The 27,848-nt window shown below is 37.3% G+C and overlaps 1 protein-coding gene across 1 annotated transcript; it reads right to left on the bottom strand.

The window, feature by feature from the left end:
• Window positions 1-1,357: 1,357 nt before the first annotated feature.
• On the bottom strand, window positions 1,358-20,296 carry LOC117329760 (leucine-rich repeat-containing protein 74A-like). The gene is made up of 13 exons (XM_033887883.1): window positions 20,137-20,296; window positions 17,888-18,207; window positions 17,143-17,318; window positions 16,907-17,014; window positions 11,432-11,525; window positions 10,075-10,124; window positions 9,408-9,489; window positions 7,917-8,002; window positions 7,230-7,424; window positions 6,551-6,646; window positions 4,609-4,869; window positions 3,088-3,173; window positions 1,358-1,572 (listed from the first exon to the last, which is right to left on the bottom strand). Exons 2-13 carry the CDS (start codon window positions 18,192-18,194, stop codon window positions 1,374-1,376), a joined length of 1,740 nt encoding a protein of 579 aa, XP_033743774.1. The 5' UTR covers window positions 18,195-18,207; window positions 20,137-20,296; the 3' UTR covers window positions 1,358-1,373.
• Between the last annotated feature and the right edge of the window lie 7,552 nt (window positions 20,297-27,848).

The raw sequence follows: 27,848 nt of genomic DNA, 5'->3' as shown, positions 1-27,848 counted from the left end.
TTGAATATTTAATCCAAAATCGTACTGAAATAAAACACATTAGACGGCGATCAGGGACAATAGCGATTAAATTATACAAGACTCCACTGTATAAATGTGACGGATATGACAGTGTGTCGGTAAAGTCCGTGTCGACAATGACAGAGGATCATATCACAATTCTGGTGGATATGGTCGGATATTACAGAATGTCGTTAAAGTCAGTGGTCGGTAAAGTCAGTGTCGACAATGACAGTGGAGTATATAGCCGTGCTCTTGTATACGGTCGGATGTTACAGAATGTCGTTAAAGTCAGGGGTCGGTAAAGGCAGTGTCGGCAATGACAGGGGATTATATAGCCGTGCTCTAGTATACGGTCGGGTGTAATAGGACGTCGTTAAAGTCAGGGGTCGGTAAAGTCAGTGTCGACAATGACAGGGGATTATATAGCCGTGCTCTTGTATACGGTCGGATGTAATAGGACGTCGTTAAAGTCAGTGGTCGGTAAAGTCAGTGTCGACAATGACAGTGGAGTATATAGCCGTGCTCTTGTATACGGTCGGATATAATAGGACGTCGTTAAAGTCAGGGGTCGGTAATGTCAGGTTTCAGTGTACATGCATTTAATTCAGATTTTGTTGTAATTAAGCGAATAATGTACCTTTCAAACAACAAACATGGTATTTCACTAAATGAAATCCTTATTTGTCTTATAACGTGAAATAACTCTAATAAATCAGAATGATCTGCACATACTGGACACCTATTCCAAATCAATGTCGTATCTGCACTTTGGTGTCACTGCACCAAGTTCTACATCTGGTAGTATTCTGGTGGTTATTGGTCAAGGTTTGAAAGGTCAAAGGTCACATTTTACACCTTCTGAACGAGACGAATGTTCCAAATCCATCTCGTATCTTAACAACCATTCAGCGGATTCAGCTCTCATTAACACTATACAATGTAGTATAATAACACCAAGTTTCTACACCTGATCGCATTGTGGTGGTCATTGGTCAAGGTCAAATGGTCAAAGGTCACACATGGTTAAAACTATTTCATGGCATCCCTCAAAATCTGTATATAGTGTTACCCATGTCCGTCCCGTCCCGATGCAATGTAACTAGCTAATCTCAGGAACTGCTGATGCGATATTCACCAAACTGTGTTTCAGGGTGTCAAGTGGCAGCGGGGGTATTTATGTCTAACAGACATTTCCTAGTTTTATAACTGTTACCCGCACACAACGAATCCGGACACCGACCTGTCCTATATCACTGTTGATAACATCGTCGTTATTATATACTAAACTTTATATATACATATATAATAATTTATTAATGACATGTTATGCTGACAAAACAAAGATTCTCTTCGATATCACATCATACATTTTATTTCGCTGGAAATGGTTGTTCTGTTTTGGAGAGTTTTTTGATAGTTCGCGGAGACTTTTTTGAGTTGCCACCCCGTGTTTTTGCCACCATGATTTTGATTTGGGCAACCATTTCCTTATATCGTTCTTCTTCAATTAAATTAGCTCCAGGCTTCAGATATTGTCGAGTCACTTCCCGTCTGCATTCGATCATCTCACTGAAGAAATAAAAAACAGACATTTTACTGTAAAATAAGATATTTTCGAAGGATTTAAATTCTGCGGTTTTCGCAAAGAAAAAAACACAAAAAAAAAAACCCACAAAAAATCTTCATTAGCAGTGATTTCTTAATTATCGAACTGTAAGGAAAGCGTTTGATAATGAGATGTTCTTTACATCATCATTTCCGCTGAATGATAGAGATGATAGAGAAAAAGTTCTGTCTGTTAAAAAAATTCATCCCCAATGGGAAAAAGAAGATCAGAGAAAAAAGCGAACGTGAATCAAAACCAACAAGACAGGCAAACAGAAAATCCACTAAATATTCGAAGAATAACTGTTATAATAAAATGAGTATAATCAACTCAATTTGTATAGATATTGATACAGAAGCAATCTATGTCCACATTCATTAGTAACTAAAGCACCGTGTGGCCTCATTTTGTATAACAGGGGATTTGTTTGTTTGTTTGTTTGTTTGTCGGGTTTATCGCCCCGTGAACAGCCAGGGTATCTTTGTAGTAGTTGGTGACTACTTCACTGAACAACATACGGCCCGTCGCATACCATCCAGAGCAATTAGGTTTCATTGTCTTGCTTAATGACACAATCATGACAGGAAAGACCGGCCCGTTTCTCAGCTTCCTGAGAAACACAAACCGACACGGGTAAGGAATGTCGAACCATAGGTGCTCAGCACGTTTATAAGTCCAAGACCGATTATAGACTAATATATAGAGAAAGGTCTGGAACTCCTTCGTCCTGCAAAAATTGGTCAATTTCATTCAAAGTGTCGTCAAAATTTTACCAGAAAAGACTTTTCAATGGCGATAGTCTTAATTAAAAGTTAAGATACATGTAGTAACCTTTAACATGACACCAAGAAATCATACCTAAAAAGTCTATTTCTTTCACACGCAGCTTCGAAACTCTGAAAAGTGATGAATTTTCTTTAGTCGAACACGATCGAGAACATTTTTTCAAACGAAAATGTCTATTCGCTACACAGAAAACGTGACGGTCTACAATTACAGGGTTTGGTATTAACAAATATGAGGTCAAACCAAACTTATTTACTTGTCTAACGCTTCATTCCATTTCTCCTTTCGTGCTCTCCATGGTTGTTTTCTGCATCGACAGGTATCAGTGTCAAGTCGACGGCCATCTTTCCACTGCCAATAGCCGACCAATGAAATCACGGTTTACGAATGGCAAGTAGCAAGATGGCCGTCGACTTGAAACTGATACCTGTCGATGCAGAAAACGACCACGGGAAGCACGAGAGGAGAAATGGAATGAAATGAGAAGGACGGAGGAGTTCCAGACCTTTCTTGTCTATAGTCGGTCTTGGACTTATAAACGTGCTAAGCACCTATGGTCGAACCGAGCACATCGGATCTTCATATGAGATGGCGTGACCGGCGTTCTAACCGACTGAGCTATCACGGCCGCTTCGCAGGAAATGTTTATGACCAAGTTTTAGACCTGTTTTTGATGTTTTAAAATGACTAACCGTAGATCGACGCTAGTGTCCTTGTTTTTGTCCATTTTATCAAACAGACGATCTAAGCCTTCCTCCGATAAGTTGATGTTCATCATCTAAATAAAACAAAACAAAACAAGAGTATATTCAGTGTCAAACTAAGGGATTAATCGTTAAACAGCGAAAAAAAAAACCTGTTAAAACTAGTCCCTACAAAATCCGGCAAAATTGAATGGACCCGGCATTTTCTATCTTAACTGATCAAGGAAAATTTGAGCCGCAATATACCGCCCGGCTACAGAGATCTCCTCTTTAACTCGATAGGTTAAGCTGAATACTAGTAAGCCAGAGGTCCCGGGTTCGATCCCTAGCGAGGGCTGTGATTGAAATGTAATTACACAAAGCGCTGTTTTACATAACAATATTAACAATCGCTTCAGAGACCTTCAAAATAACCTAGTTTTACCAAGGTATTTGCTTAAACGATGTTTTTCTTTATAATTTATATTTAGTTGATTAACCAAATGTCGTTAAAGCCACATACTCACGAAGAAACATATATCAATGTTTACATTTTGAGCTTTTTACAGTTTTCAGACTTGATGCATACATAACTGATTATCGTGAATCAGAAACTGAAAGAAAATGTGTATTTATGAAAGTATACGGGGAATTCCCAAAAATAATAACTGTGGCTGCCGGACCAAATTTCCCTGAAAATTAGTCCCACAATGCAACGGCGGGTTTTACAGTCCAAATCCATCTCGTATCTTTAATTAACATTGCGGAACGCCGCAAGCGTGGAACAGATTATGCCAAAAAATAAAAGACACAAAAGTGTGTGGAATCGGCAAAACCAGAGTAGCTTTAGGCTTGTTTTCGAATCCTTACATTCATGTTATGTGTACAACTTTGCTGTTTACAAAATAAAATACTGTTTAAACCAAAAGCAGAGTATTTCCTTAGGAAAGGAAATGATTCGTTGAAACTTGACGAGAGAAGAAAAAGGAATGGACTCGATTTCCGATTTTCCGGACGTCTATTGGATTGCTGGTTAGCTTTTGAACATTGTCAATTTCACCGATCGAAGATTTCAGTATAGATTTTTTGTTGTATACATATTGCTACATTTTAAAATTAAGTATTCAAATGTAAACTATGTTTGTTTATTTTGTTCAGTTACCAGGGTATTACGCGAATATTATATTAATATGTTTAAATGAAAGCATTATTAGGCAAACAACGGCCATGTGTGTAGTTTATGTTCAGTGACGTTGTTATAGCCTCGTTCTCAGCTCCATGACAAATCTCGCTATAAATATAAATGCGGCGAGTTATTTTTATACACTTATGTCTCAAGGACTCCCCGGTCAAGCGTCTAGGCCAGTGGTCATTTTAATGTTTGGAGAGCGTGAATGAGAATCGTGGATTGCCATGAATACACGTGTACAACTAGAATTTTAGGACGTTCGGGAGTATGTGGCTTTAAGGTTCAAACGTATATATCTATGTAATTTTAAATCTATAACACGACAGGAAATCTGGACCGACCATGAATCCCTCCCGGAACTCCTCTCGGGAAATCTCGTTGTTCTGGTCTCGGTCCAAATTCCGGAACAAATCTATAAGACGTAGATTTTCTTGCTTCATGTACTCAAACAGAACCATGACTGGGTCAAAATCCCTCTGTTCCGCCCGCTCTTTTATAGGCGAAAACCGATGCCCCACTGGTTCACGATGGATGATTTTGATATTGTGGACAGCGTACAAATCGTTAATGGCTTTGAAAAGTTTTTCATCGACAGGTGTATCCTGTGAAAGAAAATGTAATAAGGATGAATGTTTCTAAACAACAATTACCTGATAGCCTGGTATCTCTCACGAGGTAATCATATATCATACAAACTGAATCATTTTCGTTCTAACCACCAATCAAACCAATCTCTCCCAGGGTGCATTGCAGTGTTACGGAGAGGATGCAGGCCTCAGACCACAATTAATTTCCCTCTTTGTTCTACCAAAGAAAAATCGAAATTAAAATATTCCAGAAGTTTGCAAAAAATCTGGCTTTTACATCACGTGTAGAACTATTCAAGCTGAACATACAGTGAGCTGGAAAGTACCCCATGACCGGCATTTAACAAAGTTATTAATATTTAAGTGTAACCACCCTATTATATTGTAGGAAAATCCGGAAAATCACAAAATATTACTACTCAAGCCTTATAACTCCCCGTGTCCTGCCTCAAAAACAAACATGGAAATGGTGTCAAAACAAAATTCTGCCACTAGATTAAATATTGCACTGTAAATCTGTGCTAAAATTATGTCCATATCTGTAACAGCTAAGTCAGGAAAAAATATTTAGCAACAGTCCTGAAATTTCAATATGTACTACATTCGTGTACAACGACCCGGAAGTATAATTGTGGTCTGAGGCCTGTATATGCTGGTTCCCTTTTCGCTTACCTCCCTTGCGTACACTATTTTTTGTGATAGACTGTGTTACCTGCCTTAGTACCATTTTTCTCGGCTCCGCTAATGGATACGTTGCATTTTCGAAGCGAAGCCTTGTGGAGAGTAGAAAAACTATGGCAGGTAATCCAGTCTATACTTTGTGAGCGGAGCGCAGCCCTGGTGGATAGTATAGAACTAAGGGAAGGAACCAGTGTATGGAGAAGACCGCAATGTACTTTGGGGGAGATTGCCAGCGAATGTGAACGAATCACTCGTATGTACTTGTAAATCGTAATTGTCATACATGTATTTTGGTAATTTATTTGTTTATAATTGGTTGGATTATCGTTAGGATTTGGATGCTATTAACCCAACATAATTATTTTTAGAAACAAAATGCTAATATTAACTTTGTGACCTAACTTCACCATGGATCACATTTATATTTGTAAATGATTATTTTTCGGTATATATCATATTCCTCAGATTCATATTACAAGTTCGTTCATCTCGGTTAATATACAGGTATTTTTCTCAGGTTCGCATAACCACATTTCCACCTCAACAATATACAATTATGGACTTTGATTCAAGATTTTGAGAACAAAGACGAGGCTGAGATTGATTATCTGAGCTCCATAAATCATCATATCGGGAGAAACAAAGTGTCATTACTGTTTTATTGCATTTCGGTATCAAAACCAGCAAAGAATTCTAAAGGTATCATCCCATGTCATTTAAACCGCATTTTATTCCATTCTATTCGCCACAACGTCATAAATACTGCCAATGCAGTGAGAAACATCACATTGCACTCTTGCGCAATTGAACGAAATATGTCTGACAAATATAATTGTTTGAAATTGCGCGACGTCAAGGAACATTTCATCACTGTCGCAGATTGAAATTCGATGTTAAACGGAAAGTCACGTGATCGGATGATGACCAATCGGCATCTGACACAAAACTAGAATCACAACCACGTTTTGTTTTTAGTGATATGACCTATGAGTGATGTTTTATAAGCTATACATACCTTGATATCGATCTCTACCATGGCTGTGGTCTCACAGTGTTGCAAAGCGACACACAATCCTTCGGCACCCTCTGTGGTTATCGGGTTACCGTGCATCTGGAAGATTTAAAGAATAAATAATGAACATTACAATGTTGTCGAGATCGTCACATAGGTCATCGTCCGGACACAAACATACGTGTAGTGCCCGGTTATTATAATGCAGGTCATGCTATCTCTCCGCAATCTGAACTCATCGCCGTTTTTTTATGAGACTAGACCTAAGCTAACTTTCGGAACACCTCAGCCAATTACCTACGGTTATCTTCTGAAACAATCGGAACCCCTCGTCATTTTATACGAAGCTACGTTGGCAGACGAAAATGGGTGTTTCCTATTGCTGATGAAAAACATGCAATCGGGCAAGGTTGGCGAGGTGTTCCGGTTTATCTCGGATCACATCCGAGGAGAACCGAATGCCTTGTCACAGTTACTCGGATGGTAACGTCGACATGTAATATGTAGAGATAATTATTTCGTTATACGTATTCTTTCAGAAATTAGCTATAAACGTAACCAACCTCCGTTAATATGCCATATAGTTTATCTGAACAGCATTCCGTTCAGAAAATTGAACAATAAATCAAGAAATTATAACAAATACTGCACGAAATGGCGCGAAAACATCACGTGACCCTACCTTAAGATGTGTCAGGGTGTCGTTTTTGACCAGACCCTCAATGAAGTCTCCGAGAGATTGGAAGGCGATCCGGTTATTGGAGATGTCCAAAGACTGGATGGTGTGGTTTTGACCAAGACATTCCTTAAATGCGCGACAGCCCTCTTCTCCCAGGCCGTTCCACGACAGGTCGACTTCCTGTAGCTCTACATTGTTCTGTAGGGGTCAAAGGTCAGGGTAAGGTTCAAATGTGTAAGAAAGTTTATCAAAGCTACACATTTCGAAATCTAGTTAATCTTAAGTATAGATCTCAACGGTCATTCATTTAAGTCTTTTGCAAAATTAAGAAGCAGAACTGGCCCGTTTTCGTTTAATTTCGCTTCCAACGGCTCGATAGTGTAACCTTGACAAAAAAGTTATGTTTTAATATATGAAACTCCATAAAAATTGATGACATATTACACTTACAGAAATCATGATCCGGTTTGTCCGCATAAACGAGTGTGCGGTACCGTTACACCGGAAGTACTAACGTACAGAGGACATCGGTTAAGCGGACAAACACTTGGCGCAAACACATACATTTTATACCAAAGTTTAACATTTTGACAGATCATTTGGCCGAAAGTACAGTAATGCAAATGACCTATTCATATGTACAATGGAGGTTAATGAACGGAGGTCATTGCTCGCTAGGTGTCAGCTTACACAAATCGCCTTGACGATAATGGTGGATCCTGTTCTCCGGAAGTGGTTCCATCCAAGGTTCAGCCTATTTAATGTCACGTTTTCGGCTACATAAAATAAATGATTTAAATGATTTTATCAACAAAAATAAAAATAATATCTGTTTTGTTGAATGGCCGCCACAAGATAATAACATTTCCTCACGATTTTGAGCAGGTAATTATCATAGTTTTCATCTAGTTGATGAACATTTTTGTTTTGTTTTAGCGGAGTTCGCATTTGAAATACATCTACCGAGTTAATCACATGTTTGGGGGCAAATCTTACTCTGATATCGCTTATATGCAATACTCTAACATGAATCGTTTATTAAATTGTATGCGAGAGTAAGGGAGGACAACTCCTGCGAGACAAATGTGATTTTTAGTTTTTGAGATCTATGTTTACCAGACATATAGATATAGGGAATACGTGACTGGGTTTATAATTCTAATTTGCCTTTATGATGAAAACGTCTCGCTAGATTCGCATAATTGAAGAAATCTGAAGTGAAAAGATTTTTGAAGATAATGACTAAGCTTTATATCATAAATCTTGTTAATCTTGCATGCATATATTCGGTACTGTAAACTCAAGATTTCTATAGATCATCATTTTTTTTACGTCTGTAGATTTGTTTCCAATGATTTATTTGTTGAATGACCAAAATATCATCTTTCGAATCACAGGGACTTGACAGAACTATAAGTGTATAACAAGTATCTTATTATACAAGAGATCCAAGAGGGATCTTGTTGCTCATAATTGAATGATCTTTATTTGTTTGATGATCTGATAACCTATAATATGTAAGATATAAGAAAATAAATTATGTGAATTAGAAATGGTAAAGCTAAACTTCAACTGTTAGCAATTTTGCTTTCTGTATCAAAACTCAAACTTGTCAAAATTCAAGATGGCCACCAGTCGACCATTTTGTTTTTACGATCAGACTAAAAATTATAAGGACCCAACAAGGGAACCTACATATGAAGAAAAATCCTGCAAGTACTTCTCAAGAAAAAATAAGTGATAAAAATGAGAGTTTACGGACGGACCACGGACCACGGACACAGGATGTTTTGAATAGCTCACTTTCTGATGATTATAAATATACCGACCGTGGTGTTGGGAAATTGTACCAAACCACTGTGTTTCCAAAAAATGCTACCCTCGCTTACCATCAATATGATTAAACTATTTTATTATATCACACGAACTCTACAACGTTAACTTAATATATCAAGACACTCATGTACGTATACAGCTCTTTGGTTACTGACCTAGATATGTCGGTAACGATAATGTTTTACACGAGTGCCATGTGGTTTTATCTGGTCAAAGCCCCCAAGCCTTACCGGAAGTTTAAACTCCAAAATCCTACATCTCTAAGTATGACATATACACTTGACCGGATTCCATGTGCTTCAGTAGTTTTTTTAAAAATATATTCGATAATTGGTGTCAAATTACCTATAGCGGGAGCTAGCGTGCAGACCGCCAGCTCGTCCAGCTCATTATGAGAAAGGTCAAGGTCGGATATGTAGTCGCTCCTCTGCAATATAAAAATGACACAAGCATTAGTCACAGCTATCCGATCAAATAAATAAAAACTGGTTAAAGAGAACAAAAGGGCCCATGGGGCCTGTTGGTCATCTGAGTTCTGATGTATAGTGATAGACGATGTTTTGTTTTTTTACTTTGACCCCGTGGCTTTTGGTTATTGAGAAGTCGTTTAAAGATTTAAACTTATTTGACCACTGTGACCTTAAAAGTTTGTCAAGGTCACTCGTTTGAACAAACTCGATAACACTTCACCAAAGCATGCTACTGGCCAAATATCATGACCTTGAGTTACTTGGTAAGTAAGTATCTGTCGCTTAAAAATTCAAACACAATTGACCCCAGTGACATTGAAAGCAGGTCAAGGTCATTCATCCCAGCATATCATTGTCCCGATATCATGACCCTGTGAGTCTTGGTTATTGAGAAGTAGTCGAAAATGTAAATTGTTTACGGGCGCATGACGCATGACGATGGATAAATGGCGATTAGAATATGTCACATTTCGTTTCAGGTGACTTACGGTGAAGACGAACACGTCAATGACTGAAAATATCAGAAAGATTGTCAACCTTACCTCGATTAGCTTTGTCAGGTCTGCTGTGAAATCGTTATCCAACTTGTTACCTAAAACAACATAATATTTTCACCGTCTATGAATCATGAAAATACCTAATCAGAAATTAGATTTAGATTGTATTAATTTGTTAATCGTATAATTGGCATAGCAATAATTACTTGACATTATTCAGATAATTAAATCAGTATTTTCCGTCACATTCCATCCACACGTACATGTAACCGAAAAACAATTATACTATGTGTATATAGACGGCGCAAGGTTATTGACACTCCACATTTTATCTCAAGGATCTCTTAAAAATTCGCATAAACTTAGGCGTCGCCCCATTAATTTTTAGAACGAATAACAGCAAGCAAAATGACTCGCTAAGATGAGCATTTGAAATATTATAAATATCAAAAAAGTGATTGGGTGTCACCGTGGTAAGGCACTCGCCTTTCACCTAGGCGGCGAGACCGGGTTCGATTTCCCGGAATTTACGGGAATTTCCCTTTAGCCTAGTGGAAGCATGTTTGCCTTGAGAGCGAAAGGTCACTTGTTCGAAGCCCGGCACGGGTAAGGTATTTTTCCATTACTCCTTACATCCGAAAAGTGATTGGGTATCACTGTAGTAACGCTAGGAAGCGAGACCGGGTTCAATTTCCCGGAAGTAGTAGGGATGTTTGACTTGAGAGCGAGAGGTCGCTAGTTCGAAGCCCGGCACGGACAGGGTATTTTTTTTATTACTCCTTCCTTTACAGATTTGTCGTTGACCATTCCAAGTGAAAGCTATAGGAGATTGACGTGAAATGGTATCGGGCTATAGGAACTAATATAAGCTTTTATTTTTTTCTAATTCTGTGGATTGTTATGTGTTATTGTATTGTAACATGCATATTGTATGTCAGTGTATTTGAATAAAATGTTGTTTAACCTAAAAGTATGGGTTCACCTGCCACACCAAGTGAATTTCCCCTGAATATTCAGGTTTTTCTCCCACATTAAGACCCCCGTGCGCTTTCATCCCGGGCCAACAAGCGTGGTGAATACATATGTATAAGCTGATATAAATTATTTTGCAATTGTTTTGAAATAAATAAAGTTCATGTTTACATCCTGAAGTTTGATAGTGTTACGCTCTTCAAAGTGAGTGTAAAACGGTCAGGTTATTAAAAGTTGTGCTTCATTTTCCACACCTGGAAAAAGATTATTTTTCTCTGGACATATGATTAATTATACCGACCTGCTCTATACTTAGACAATGAGAGTTAGTGGGGGAAGTTTGTAATAGAACATTCCCTAGATTTATTCCGATAAAAATTTTGCAACGTAAGGGAGATAACTCTTAACAACTTTGTGGTTGATTACGTACCAGATAGATTCAGTTTGGTGACCGTTCTGTTTAGAAGCAGAGCGCTGACCAAAGCGTGGACACCTTTGGCATCGATATTTGTGTTTGAAATATTCTGTAAAATAAGTAATAGCTGAATTAAAAACATTAATAAACAAATAAAGTAATGAAAAAATAGAAGAAGTCAAACGCGTTCAATGACGAAACTTACAAGATCAGAGAAGAGACTTATGGCTTATACACGAAATAAGTGATGGACATTAAATATGCTGTTGATGGAGATTAATTTGATCAGTGATGGAGATAAACTAGATCAGTGATGAAGATTAGATATATTGCTGACGGAGTTTAACTGCGTAAGCGATGGAGATTAACTAGTTAAGTGATGGAGATTAACTAGATCAGTGATGGAGATTAACTAGTATAGCGGTGGAGATTAACTAGATCAGTGATGGAGATTAACTAGATCAGTGATGGAGATTAACAAGATCAGCGATGGAGATTAACAAGATCAGTGATGGAGATTAACTAGATCAGTGATGGAGATTAACTAGATCAGTGATGGAGATTAACAAGATCAGCCATGGAGATTAACTAGATCAGCCATGGAGATTAACTAGATCAGCCATGGAGATTAACTAGATCAGTGATGGAGATTAACAAGATCATTGATGGAGATTAACTAGATCATTGATGGAGATTAACTAGATCAGTGATGGAGATTAAATAGTATAGTGATGGAGATTAACTAGTATAGTGATGGAGATTAACTAGTATAGTGATGGAGATTAACTAGATCAGTGATGGAGATTAACTAGATCAGTGATGGAGATTTACTAGATCATTGATGGAGATTAACTAGATCATTGATGGAGATTAACTAGATCAGTGATGGAGATTTACTAGATCATTGATGGAGATTAACTAGATCATTGATGGAGATTAACTAGATCAGTGATGGAGATTAACTAGATCAGTGATGGAGATTAACTAGATCAGTGATAGAGATTAACTAGATCAGCGATGGAGATTAACTAGATCAGCGATGGAGATTAACTAGATCATTGATGGAGATTAACTAGATCAGTGATGGGGATTAACTAGATCAGCGATGGAGATTAACTAGATCAGCGATGGAGATTAACTAGATCAGTGATGGAGATTAACTAGATCAGTGATGGAGATTAACTAGATCATTGATGGAGATTAACTAGATCAGCGATGGAGATTAACTAGATCAGTGATGGAGATTAACTAGATCAGTGATGGAGATTAACTAGATCAGTGATGGGGATTAACTAGATCATTGATGGAGATTAACTAGATCAGTGATAGAGATTAACTAGATCATTGATGGAGATTAACTAGATTAGTGATGGAGATTAACTAGAACAGTGATGGAGATTAACTAGATCAGCGATGGAGATTAACTAGATCAGTGATGGAGATTAACTAGATCAGCGATGGAGATTAACTAGATCAGTGATGGAGATTAACTAGATCAGTGATGGAGATTAACTAGATCAGTGATGGAGATTAACTAGTATAGTGACGGAGATTAACTAGATCAGTGATGGATATTAACTAGTAAAGTGATGGAGATTAACTAGATCAGCGATGGAGATTACCTAGATCAGTGATGGAGATTAACTAGATCAGTGATGGAGATTAACTAGTATAGTGACGGAGATTAACTAGATCAGTGATGGATATTAACTAGTAAAGTGATGGAGATTAACTAGATCAGCGATGGAGATTAACTAGATCAGTGATGGAGATTAACTAGTATGGCGATGGAGATTAACTAGATCAGTGATAGAGATTAACTAGATCACTGATGGAGATTAAGTAGATCAGTGATGGAGATTACCTAGATCAGTGATGGAGATTACCTAGATCAGTGATGGAGATTAACTAGTATGGCGATGGAGATTAACTAGATCAGTGAAAGAGATTAACTAGTATAGTGATGGAGATTAACTAGATCAGTGATGGAGATTAACTAGTATAGTGATGGAGATTTTAGTTCAGTGAGGGGGTTAACTAGATCAGTGATGGAGATTAACTAGATCAGTGATGGAGATTAACTAGATCAGTGATGGAGATTAACAAGATCAGCCATGGAGATTAACTAGATCAGCGATGGAGATTACCTAGATCAGTGATGGAGATTAACTAGTATAGTGATGGGGATTAACTAGATCAGTGATGGATATTAACTAGTAAAGTGATGGAGATTAAGTAGATCAGTGATGGAGATTAACTAGTATAGTGATGGAGATTAACTAGTTTAGTGATGGGGATTAACTAGATCAGTGATGGAGATTAACAAGATCAGTGATGGAGATTACCTAGATCAGTGATGGAGATTAACTAGTATGGCGATGGAGATTAACTAGATCAGTGATAGAGATTAACTAGTATAGTGATGGAGATTAACTAGATCAGTGATGGAGATTAACTAGTATAGTGATGGAGATTTTAGTTCAGTGAGGGGGTTAACTAGATCAGTGATGGAGATTAACTAGATCAGTGATGGAGATTAACTAGATCAGTGATGGATATTAACTAGTAAAGTGATGGAGATTAAGTAGATCAGTGATGGAGATTAACTAGTATAGTGATGGAGATTAACTAGTATAGTGATGGGGATTAACTAGATCAGTGATGGAGATTAACAAGATCAGTGATGGAGATTACCTAGATCAGTGATGGAGATTAACTAGTATGGCGATGGAGATTAACTAGATCAGTGATAGAGATTAACTAGATCAGTGATGGAGATTAACTAGTATAGTGACGGAGATTAACTAGATCAGTGATGGAGATTACCTAAATCAGTGATGGAGATTAACTAGTATAGTGACGGAGATTAACTAGATCAGTGATGAAGATTAACTAGATCAGTGATGGAGATTAACTAGTATAGCGATGGAGATTAATTAGTATAGTGATGGGGATTAACTAGATCAGTGATGGAGATTAACTAGATCATTGATGAAGATTAACTAGATCAGTGATGGAGATTAACAAGATCAGTGATAGAGATTAACTAGATCAGTGATGGAGATTAACTAGATCAGTGATGGAGATCAACTAGATCAGTAATGTAGATTAACTAGTATAGCGATGGAGATAAACTAGATCAGTGACGGAGATTAACTAGATCAGTGATGGAGATTAACTAGATCAGTGATGGAGATTAACTAGTATAGCGATGGAGAGTAACTAGATCAGTGACGGAGATGAACTAGATCAGTGATGTAGATTAACTAGATCAGTGATGGAGATCAACTAGATCAGTGATGGAGATTAACTAGATCAGTGATGGAGATTAACTAGTATAGTGATGGAGATTAACTAGATCAGTGATGGAGATCAACTAGATCATTGATGGAGATTAACTAGTATAGTAATGGAGATTAACTAGATCAGTGATGGAGATCAACTAGATCAGTGATGGAGATTAACTAGATCAGTGATGGAGATTAACTAGATCAGTGATGGAGATTAACTAGTATAGTGATGGAGATTAACTAGTAAAGTGATGGAGATTAACTAGATCAATGATGGAGATGAACTAGATCAGTGATGGAGATTAACTAGTATAGTGATGTAGATTAACTAGATCAGTGATGGAGATGAACTAGATCAGTGATAGAGATTAACTAGATCAATGATGGAGATGAACTAGATCAGTGATGGAGATTAACTCGATCAGTGATGGAGATTAACTAGTATAGCGATGGAGATTAACTAGATCAGTGATGGAGATTAACAAGATCAGTGATGGAGATTAACTAGTATAGTGATGGAGATTAACTAGATCAGTGAAGGAGATTAACTAGATCAATGATGGAGATGAACTAGATCAGTGATGGAGATTAACTAGATCAGTGATGGAGATTAACTAGATCAGTGATGGAGATTAACTAGATCAGTGATGGAGATTAACTAGATCAGTGATGGAGATTAACTAGATCAGTGACGGAGATTAACTAGACCAGTGATGGAGATTAACTAGATCAGTGATGGATATTAACTAGATCAGTGATGGAGATTAACTAGATCAGTGATGGATATTAACTAGATCAGTGATGGAGATTAACTAGATCAGTGATGGAGATTAACAAGATCAGTGATGGAGATTAACTAGTATAGTGACGGAGATTAACTAGATCAGCGATGTAGATTAACTAAATCAGTGATGGAGATTAACTAGATCAGTGATGGAGATTAACTAGATCAGTGATGGAGATTAACTAGATCAGTGATGGAGATTAACTAGTTAAGTGATGGAGATTAACTAGACCAGTGATGGAGATTAACTAGATCAGTGATGGAGTTTAACTAGATCAGTGATGGAGATTAACTAGATCAGTGACGGAGATTAACTAGATCAGTGATGGTGATTAACTAGATCAGTGATGGTGATTAACTAGTATAGTGATGGAGATTAACTAGTAAAGTGATGGAGATTAACTAGATCAGCGATGGAGATTAACTAGTATAGTGATGGAGATTAACTAGATCAGTGATGGAGATTAACTAGATCAGCGATGGAGATTAACTAGTTAAGTGATGGTGATTAACTAGATCAATGATGGAGATTAACTAAATCAGTGATGGAGATTAACTAGTATAGTGATGTAGATTAACTAAATCAGTGATGGAGATTAACTAGATCAATGATGTAGATTAACTAGATCAGTGTTTTAGATTAACTAGATCAGCGATGAAGATTAACTAGTATAGTGATGGAGATTAACTAGATCAGTGATGGAGATTAACTAGATCAGTGATGGAGATTAACTAGATCAGTGATGGAGATTAACAAGATCATTGATGGAGATTAACTAGATCATTGATGGAGATTAACTAGATCAGTGATGGAGATTAACTAGTATAGTGATGGAGATTAACTAGATCAGTGATGGAGATTAACTAGATCAGTGATGGAGATTTACTAGATCAGTGATGGAGATTTACTAGATCATTGATGGAGATTAACTAGTATAGTGATGGAGATTAACTAGTATAGTGATGGAGATTAACTAGATCAGTGATGGAGATTAACTAGTATAGCGATGGAGATTAACTAGATCAATGATGGAGATGAACTAGATCAGTGATGGAGATTAACTAGATCAATGATGGAGATTAACTAGATTAGCGATGTAGATTAACTAGATCAGTGATGGAGATTAACTAGATCAGTGATGGAGAATAACTAGATCAGTGATGGAGATTAACTAGATCAGTGATGGAGATTAACTAGACCAGTGTTGGAGATTAACAAGTATAGTGATGGAAATTAACTAGATCAGTGATGGAGATTAACTAGATCAGTGTTGGGGATTAACTAGATCAGTGATGCGGATTTTAAGGCCAGCGACGAACACTTTCAAGATCAGCGATGGAGATTAACTAGTATAGTGATAAAGATTAACAACTAGATCAGTGATGCGGATTTTAAGGCCAGCGATGAACACTTACAAGATCAGCGATGAAAACGTTTTCCCGAATAGCGTCGGCCAGAGCGATCGCCCCTTTCAGTCCGATATCATTTCCGGATATGTCCAAGTGTAGAATGGTAGCGTTGTTCTGGGAATAAATAAATAAATAAATAAATAAATAAATAGAAAGGCAAAAAAAAAAAAAAATAAAAAAAAAATAAACAAATGAATAAATACCAGCCTTAAATTCATGTAAAAAATAACATAAAAACCTACCGATAAGAAAAAGCTCATTATCCGGATATCCTGTTGTGAGAGGTAGCTGGTGGACAGATTTAGTGTAGAGCCGTCTACCTGGCGGAGGAACGCAGAAGACGGAACAGCATCCATGGCCTCGCATAGACACTTATAGTGGTTCTTAGCATTGTAGTCATAGCTCTTGGAAGTTTCTCCTGAAATAATAGAAATTCAACCAGTCTATTGATCGTGACCGACACTTGCTATTTGGGGATAAGAAAGTTTTATTGAATTTGAATGTTAAGGAACTTGTTGATGAAGTTATTGATATACTGTAAGAAAACTGACAATGGCTACCATTACTGATGCTACTGGAATGAAGGTTGAACGTTCTGGTGCTAATCGTATTAATGGCTCGTCAGATTCGCTGATAACTGGTCAATATGCAGATTATCAGTACCACATCCCTACAACACATTGACTTTCAATATCTTAAACAGATCTAGGATATTTCCAGAAAGGCCAGGACAGGGTAGCAAATGAGGTTACAAAATACCGCAGGCGGCCACCAACCAACATTAACAGCAACACTGTCTGACGATGGAAAGGAAGGGAAATGATTGGGAAGAGGAAGACGAGGATGAGGAATGAGAAGGCGGCGACGGTTTGAAAGATGGGAGATGAAGATAAGGAGAAGATATGAAGGGGATGAGGGTGGCGACGACAACGGCGAGGAGGAGGAGGAGGAGGAGGAGGAGGAGGAGGAGGAGGAGGATTACTTTACCTTCTATATCTGTATCATCCTCAGAACAATCATCGAATTCGTTCCACGTCCAATCTGATGAACGGCGTGCTGCTTTCAAAAGTCTACTATATTTCCTTAAAGTCAACTTTTTAAACTTGAAATCATCTTCGTCAAAGTCATCTTCCGGTCTCGCGCTGTCTGATCGCTCGCGGACGATCCTCCTCCCGGGTTCTTTCTTCATTCCTCTGTAGAAGGAACTGGAGTTGCGTACAAATCGAGATTGGCCGTTACGGACGCTGATCACATGGGTGTTACTCTGACTCTCCACATAATTGGCCATTGACATCTCGTCACAATGCCTACATGGACAAGGGATGAAGAAAACATGATTTTAATTTCTCAGATTTACGTATTTACTGTTACATTTGCGATTTTTCATTTTTCATTTTTGTTTTTTTTTGCGGTTGAACCAAGTATTTGTAAAAGCTAACATGAAAAATGTTTCATATTTTCTGTGTGGTGTCATTTAATCCATGATTTTTTTTTTTTTTTTTTTTTTAAATATTTGCAATTTCGTCACGTTATGAAATTACTTTGAATGGAGTTGTCTCCCTTACCATACAGGGAGAAAACAATGTGACCCAGTGGTGGGATTGTCTCCTTTACCTTACAGGGGAGGACACACTGACCCAGTAGGGTTGTCTCCCTTGTCATTGCGACAAGAACATAGAAACCTTAGACCTCAGTAAGACATTCAACACAGCCCATCACAGAAAATAAACCACTTTCAGATATCAAGTTGTTATTACTTAGTGTAGTTATATAATTGATGTATTTAGGCCGTTACGTATTTTATGCAATGGGTGTTGTGACACTGATAACAGGGTAGTTATGTGATGGTTGTTATGACACTGATAACGGGGTAGTTATTTATGGGTGTTATGACACTGATAACATGGTAGTTATGTATGGGTGTTATAACACTGATAACAGGGTAGTTATAAATGAATGTTATGACACTGATAACAGGTCAGTTATGAAATGGATGTTATGAAACTGATAACAGGGTAGTTATATAATGGGTGTTATGACAATGATAACAGGGTAGTTATATAATGGGTGTTATGACACTGATAACAGGGTAGTTATATAATGGGTGTTAGAACACTGATAACAGGGTAGTTATGTGATGGGTGGTATGGCAATGATAACAGGGTAGTTATGTTATTGGTGTCATGACACTGATAACAGGGTAGTTATGAAATGGATGTTATGACACTGATAACAGGGTAGTTATATGATGGGTGTTATAACACTGATAACAGGATAGTTATGTGATGGGTGTTATGACACTGATAACAGGGTAGTTATGTGATTGGTGTTATGACACTGATAACAGGGTAGTTATATGATGGGTGTTATAACACTGATAACAGGATAGTTATGTGATTGGTGTTATGACACTGATAACAGGGTAGTTATGTGATTGGTGTTATGACACTGATAACAGGGTAGTTATATAATTGGTATTATGGCACTGATAACAGGGTAGTTATGTGATTGGTGTTATGACACTGATAACATGGTAGATATGTAATGAATGTTATGACACTGATAACAGGGTAGTTATTGATGGGTGTAGTGACACTGATAACAAGGTAGTTATTGATGGGTGTAGTGACACTGATAACAAGGTAGTTATTGATGGGTGTTATGACACTGATAACAGGGTAGATATGTAATGATGTTATGACACTGATAACAGGGTAGATATGTGGTTTGCGGAATGATGTTGATATCTCTGTTTCGGGAAACATCAGCCGTTAAATCTGCGACTTTGTCACGCCTAAATTGCTGTAAACACCTTTTGGTTAGGCAGGTTAAATCGTTTAATGTAATGTCAGGGATCTAGAAACATTTAGAAACCGCCAGTTCTGAAAAACGTGTAATCTTTAATGTGAATGGAACCCTGCCTACAACATGATCAAATTTAATCCAGTCAAAATATTTCGTTTGAAACATGAAAAATTGGAAAAGTCCAATTACTAAAACATGATCCAAATAGAAAAAAAATATGTATACAAAAAAGGAGAAAAATAGAAAAAGAATAATGTAATATCTAAATTAGTTAAGTGTTTTTCATCTTCCCGTCTTCGATAAATGTTACGTAGGTTTCGTCTACCTGACTAAAGTCATCGTACTGTTTGTATTTATCTGAAATGTATATAATTTTAGACATTCTGATAAAACGTCCTTACAATTAAATCAATTAATATCTAAAATCTTACCTTTTTCCTGAATAAAATTCCTGAAGTAAAACTCATCTTCATTGCATTATGACTGTAAGTGGTATCGGCGTAAGGTCATACAGACCAACCTGATATCAAGGTTACGGTCAACTGACCATCGTGGTCAAATCTCTCCGGACACGTCCGGACACGATTCAGTGACGACAAAAGCTTTTGTTCCTTAAAATAGATTGACAGGTGGATAATTCAAAATAAACACTTATTTGTCTGACTTTTCTCGTTAGCTTAGAGTAAGGGCAGCTTAGAATTGTTTATTTATTTGAAACCGTATTACCGTAAGCTAAATTGTAGATTACTGATACGAGTTTGTTTTCATATAAATTAAAGCGACTATAACTGTAGATTTCATACACATTAAACGGCGAGTTCTTCTTATGAATAGTGAAATGGGTTAAAGATGTAGCTATTCACGAGCCTATACCATGATGAATATTTTATAAATATATGTTTATGAGTTTCAAAATACTGTTTACATTGGTTGATGCTTGTAAAGATTGCTACACGGAGAAAGGCGAAGGGAGTCACGTGGGTACAAGTGCACGTGACAAGTCGTTGTAGGACCTATTGCATTACACTGATTTAGATGTTTACAAAACACGTTTGCGGACACTTTTAATTTTCGTAATTAAGGGAAATTCATAGTTTAAAAAAAAAAATTCTTAAAAAATATTACGGCTGATGAGATTTTTTTCAACGGTGATTTTTACAGTTAAAGTCGCTTTAAGGTACTGTTATCCAAACAAGAGTGTGATCGCGTTTATTTCTTTAAATTATTCAATATAATTCATATTCTATCGAGTAATTAGTTTACATATAACACATTCAACTGTTATCATTGTACAATGTGTATTAATTCAAGAAGTAAACTTTATATTTGAGCACAGACAAACTAACATTTAACTTGTCTATAAAATTGACACATTCAAAGTCTCGTCAAAGTCTCGATGATTTTTCATTTTTTTCCAAATTTAATAAACAAAGGCCTTTCTTTCGGAGTTAAATACATTTCCAACATTTTTGAATCCTGAATTAAATATCCTACCAGATCAAAATATTGAAATGTATGATCATTATACATACATGTATATTGATTTATACATGTATATCTATTATATATGTATATTAATTCATATACATTTTTTTCTGTACGTGTATCAATATATACGTGTATATCATTTTTTATATTATTTTATAGATGCATTTTAATTACATGGCATTCTATTGAGTATGGTTTCATATTTACTTCGTAACCTGCAACTGGTCAAAATATTTCTAGAAGGTCAGGTTTTGCACGTGCGAACATGACTGACCAGTGTATATGGTAAATGTGTGTGTCTGTTTAACAAAGACGTTTTTGAAGCTTTCTGGACACAAAACCTTCACTCTCGTGCCTTTAATCGACAATATTAACAGACACCATATAGCTAGTTTGTTCATATTATTTGCACTACCAAAGGAGACTCATAGAACCCTAAAGAGAATCGCACGAACATTCATGTACTTTCTCGGAAAATGCTACAAGCGCCCGCCATTTTTATCAAATTCTGATCGGAGTCGCCTCCCTTTCTACCAATCTGCTTCAATGCTGTTCAACTGTTACAAACTGAATTTGTAAGCATTCGTTGTTAACTTTGTTGTAGCAAATACACTAGATGGATAAGTCATTGGAACAATTAAGTCGAATATATTTCTGATTACTAATTAACCAAACACATGATAATTAGAATAACACTAACATCACCAGCAATGTAATTTACCTGTGTGTAACTTCAGCTAATTCGATATTGCATGAACTTTCTAGACCGATTTCACCAATAACAAGTTGTTTACTTACCTGTATGACGTCACAAAATAGCATGATACCTATCTAGAAATGTGTGATATTGGAAAGAATTATTTAACATTACGTTATCAGTAGCTTTCTGTTAATTCGCGCTGATACGATTACGGACTAGTTGTTGGGTTTAAACTCAATTACAGGTGTTGAGATTATACAGGGACAATACCGCCACCCGTAATGGCGATTTTTTTTTTTGCGTTTAAGGTATCCCGTCTCAACACACAATCCTTAATGTCATGACGTAGGGTTTTAAACCCCCACGAAGGGACTCGTGTGATATTACGTCACATCTTCACTTACTTCGTCTACGCCGAGGCTTATATTGTTTAGCTGAGAGAAAATACCGTAATGTACTTTTCTGTCTGAGTTAAAATGTCTTTATTCATAATATCTACATGTCGAAATAAAAAAAAAAAAAAAATATTCTGGGCAAAGATGTTTTGGTGTAAGGTGCATGAAATGTATCCGATTCAACACTGATCAATTCTAAAAAAAGGAAATACTTGACATATTTGAGAATTATCATGGCTATAACTGTACCTGCAGTTGATACTCTGCATTTAGACTAATACTTCAATGCAGCTATCAATTATGGACCTTTGGCTCCACCTTCAGTCAATATTTGATTATACCAGGTTGATAGAACACCATGTTAACCGATTCAAAGGTCCTTGATTATTATATTAGATATGAAACTTGTTTATAAGACGGTGTTGGAATTGCATTATATTTATCTTGATAACAGGAAATTATGTGCATATTGACGTCACAATAATTATGGCGTCATAAACGCAATGTTGACATATCGTCACAGGATTCTTTGTGTTATCATTTTTTTGAATACACGGTATTATGACAAAATATTAACCTCCACATGACCATGTCTTAGCCAATGAGAATTGAGAATTATCGAACCATATCTAATTTATATATATCCTATGTTTAAAAGATATTAGAAACATGAAAATCACAGGGAATTGACACAAGTTTCCAGCCCTCGGTCCATATTATACAATTATTAACTTGGGCTGATTGCCCCCAACCCGAGTTATTAATTGTTTTGTTATATTATACTCTTACTTTTATCAGCTTGAATATTGAGAACAAAACACTCAAATGAAAAATTGTTCAAGTTTTTGTCATTATAAATCACAGATCATCCCATGTTGTAGGCGTATTGGAATTGGCCAAATGATCTTCGCGTCGGGTAATAGTCAGAATCGTGAGTGCTAACGAAATCGCTGTTGCCCTCAACCCCAGTCAATAATTGTATAATAACAGGGAGATTTTCCACTGCACTAACGTTTCTCTGTTTTGTATCTTTCATTACAAACTTACTTTTAAAAAGTTCTATTCATCTATGTCTGCTTTTGCACAATCTCTGGAGATATGATGCCTGTATATAATCAAGAAAAGATATATTTTAGTTTCCGTTATATGGAGAAAAGAACGGAAGAGCACGAATATCGCTTATATCTCCTCCTCCTCCTCCTCCTCCTCATTTTTTTCCCACCTTGTCGCCTTCTTCCTCATCCCTTCGCGTTTTATTTCATTTCAACATATTTTATTGTATAACATTTATACAAATGGGTTAGACAGCAGGCTTGGTCTATATAAGTCTTCCCCAATACAAACAGAACAATAGTAGAATTAAACTAAACAACTGAAAGTGAAAAAGTATAAGAAATATGTATATAAATTAAGTCAATGGAGATGAAAATATCTATGGAGATGAATTTTTTTTTATGAATATATTGATTTTTATGGTCAAAGGGAGGTAATTATAAAAAGAACTAACAATTAGTGGAAAAGGGAGGTAATAAGGTTCTAGTATATCCTTTATCAAATTATGATCATGTTACAGAGTTATAAAAAGATTTTGTTCTCAGTTAATAGCTATTGCTTAGATACAGGATCGGCATCCAGCCTTAAATCCAGCAGCACTAGATGTTCAGGCATAAAATGTCTTACTCCTCCTTCTGTAGCCATCCATCTTAGTGTGCTAGATTCAGACTGAATGCCCCTGCATCCAAGCAAAGCTTTCATATGTTAGATATAACAAACTGTGTAATTATACATTTGAATAAAAAGATTCTAGTTGAATATACTAGTTTTGAATTAAGTAAATCAATCAGAGATATTCAAGGGATCAGCTGACCTTCGCGTTTTCATCATTTCACTTTTCCAACTGTGTCGCCCCCCCCCCCCCCCCCCCCCACACACACACCACACCTCATCCCTCCGCGTTTTAATCATTTCACTTTTCCCTTTTCCCACCGTGTCGCGCCTCCATACCTCATCCCTTTCCGACCTTGTCGTTGTCGTCCCCCTCATCAGTGCTACAAAACAAGCCGCTGTCAATCAATACGGGTGTCATGACAGGCTAACATAAAAATGCATGTTTGGCATTTATGGTCTGATAAAATAAACCTGAAACCTAATCACATACAGATGAAAGAACAGTATCGCCATTACCTTTACATAACTGACATAGTAATAGATGAATGAAGGTCAAGGTGTGCCATAATGTCCTATAGCAATGGCCAGCAGCTCGTGCGCACGTGAAAGAGGGGCGAACCACTAACATACAATATCGATCACCAATTGCTCAATAAGAGGATACACGAATCGGTGGACATGATTCGGAGAAGCACAGCAGCTTGAGTTTTCTAATATGCGGTTTATTTGTTACGTGAATGCCATTGACTATTGTGAGGGTGTAAGATCCCTATCATGACAATTAGAATATTTTACGTTTTTCATTAACGATATATACTGGTCAGTTCTCTAATTGTGGTAATCATTTCTTGCGTAATGGATTGCTGGTAATCCGCCTACTTAGTGGTCAGTTTTCCGGCCATAAGGTTTCCGCTATTACACGGAGGTGAAGGTCAAAGTGACATCCCATAATGCTTCAACATTCACTGGCCATAAAGCTCCCATATATGAGACGCTAATTTTATCTACGTGTTAGAACGCTTGTATCGTCTACGTCATTAGAACGCTTACATCGGCGTCGACAAGGTTGCAAGAAGTTGTAAACATATCAAACTAAAGTAGGTCAGGGAACTTCCGCGTCATTTCCGGTCATTCATTGGGATTTTAAGGGAAGAAATGTATACCGGAAGTAGCAGTATATATGAACAATCATTATACAGAATTCCGGTTCCATGTAAGGTGTGCAATTCAAACCAATTACGGTAATAAAAGGCGAAGTCACAAACGGACAATTCTAAAAATGCCCTGTCTAATTAAGCACACACACATATAGTGAATGTGATCGACCATTATTTCGACAAGTTTCCGTACCGGAAGTACGTCATCAATATAAAACACTGCAAAAATGCGGTAGCAGATGATGATCCGTTACGTTCGGTTGCCATAAAATACTAAAGGCGCGCTGATCAAGGCGTTGCGGTGTTATTTATTAGTGATGCCAATTAGGGGAGACTTAGGGAACAAAACATGGCACAGAAAATAAGAACGGAAGATAAGGATGTCAAATTGAACGTTGTCAGGTTGTTGAGCTTGTTTGTTTGTCTTAGTTGGGTTTAATGTCCTTCAAAAATGGGTCATATAGGAATGTGTGTCTAGGGGACACCAACAGCCGGGATCGTATACGAATGGGTGTCTAGAGGGGCACCAACAGTCAGGGTCATATGAGTACGGGTATCTAGAGGAACACCAACGACCATAGATGTATGAGAACAGATGTCTAGGGGGACATCAACAAACAGGGTCGTACGAGGACAGATGTCTATGAGGACATCAACAAACAGGGTCGTACGAGGACAGATGTCTAGGAGGACATCAACATACAGGGTCGTACGAGGACAGGTGCCGAGTGGGACATCAACAAACAGGGTCGTACGAGGACAGGTGTCTAGGAGGACATCAACAAACAGGGTCGTACGAGGACAGGTGTCTAGGAGGACATCAACAAACAGGGTCGTACGAGGACAGGTGTCTAGGAGGACATCAACAAACAGGGTCGTACGAGAACAGGTGCCGAGTGGGACATCAACCAACAACCAGGGTTATATATGGACATGTGTCTAGGGGGACACCAACAGCCAGGGTTATATATGAGGACAGGTGTCTAAATGGACAACAACAACCAGGGTCGTATTAGGACAGGTGTCTAGGTGGACACCAACAACCAGGGTCGTATTAGGACAGGTGTCTAGGTGGACACTTAAAACCAGGGTCATGTGCGTTCTTAGAGAGTCGATTTAGATTGAAAATATTACCATATCTCCAGATCATGCATCTTAAACAGGCAGAAATGTACTGTCCAATTACATACTTCAAAAGATGTTATTTTTAAAGTGTTTTACTTTTGGCTATTTTAGGGGACTGGATCAAATCCTCAAAACAAATACAACGAAAATGAAATCAATGACGAAATTCTATTGCGTTTTGTCTACAAAGCGAAAATTGTATTGTTTTTGTATTGAAGTTTCACGGGGGGTTTGGTGACGATAATCTGACAAATTATATACGGTTTTGATGATCAAAACCTTTTATTGGCGCAGACATTGAATAATGTGTTTTCGAAATCGAATCACATTTCGTCTGAACAAGCGTAATGAAACAAATCATCGGTGGCACGTGGCTCAATCGAGTATGTAAAATGCTGTCACAATCGTTCGTGTGGCAGAAATCACTCGCTGAACGATGGTATTCGATAGAATTTTATTCTGTTTGTTTAAAGATGATACCAGCGCCGACAGACTCTGCACCGCTTGTTACGAAAAAAACATAAATTGCATCCACGGTATAGAAAATGTGGATTCATAAATTGCATCCACGGTATAGAAAATGTGGATTCATCCCCCCCCCCCCCCCCCCCAAATAACTGTCCTTATGATAATTGCTTTTAAGACATAAATTATTATTCCACTTGATTACAGACGAGTTCATGTTCATGTAAAGGGGTGTTTAGAGGAGTGGGTGGGGGTGGGGAATAGGTGCCTCGTACAATGTATATGTGTACAAGCGTTTCAATGTGCCTTGTACAATGTATATGTGTACAAGCGTTTCAAGGTGCATCGTACAATGTATATGTGTACAAGCGTTTCAAGGTGCCTTGTACAATGTATATGTGTACAAGCATTTCAAGGTGCATGGTACAATGTATATGTGTACAAGCGTTTCAAGGTGCCTTGTACAATGTATATGTGAACAAGCATTTCAAGGTGCATGGTACAATGTATATGTGTACAAGCGTTTCAAGGTGCCTTGTACAATGTATATGTGTACAAGCGTTTCATGGTGTCTTGTACAATGTATATGTGTACAAGCGTTTCAAGGTGCCTTGTACAATGTATATGTGTACAAGCGTTTCAAGGTGCCTTGTACAATGTATATGTATACAAGCGTTTCAAGGTGCCATGTACAATGTATATGAGTACAAGCGTTTCAAGGTGCCTGGTACAATGTATATGTGTACAAGCATTTCAAGGTGCCTTGGGGTGGGGTGGGGGCTTGTACATTGTACATGTGTACATTGTATATATGTACATGCGTTTCAGAACCTTAACTAATTTATGTTAATTTACCTATAATAATGTGTTATGCTTGTTTACATTTCTGCGATATTTGGTCTGATATTTTTTTTCATCAACATTTTTGTATAGGTACGCTGAGAGTATTGCACATTCGAATTGAAAACAAATTACTGTTGTCTCCCAAAATTGCCTATGTTTTGTGAACCATGTCTAAGCATATCGCAATATCGCAGCCAGTCACTCAACAAAGTGTTCACGTACGTTATGACCAGGCTAATCGACATACCTACCCATGATCTGGAAGCCAAGGCGACAGGCGAGTCAGACTATACATACAAAAC

The sequence above is a fragment of the Pecten maximus genome, chromosome 6 (assembly GCF_902652985.1).
Source record: "Pecten maximus chromosome 6, xPecMax1.1, whole genome shotgun sequence".
Taxonomy (NCBI): domain Eukaryota; kingdom Metazoa; phylum Mollusca; class Bivalvia; order Pectinida; family Pectinidae; genus Pecten; species Pecten maximus.
Note: the sequence above shows the minus strand (reverse complement) of the source record. Positions and strands in the feature narration are given on the sequence as shown.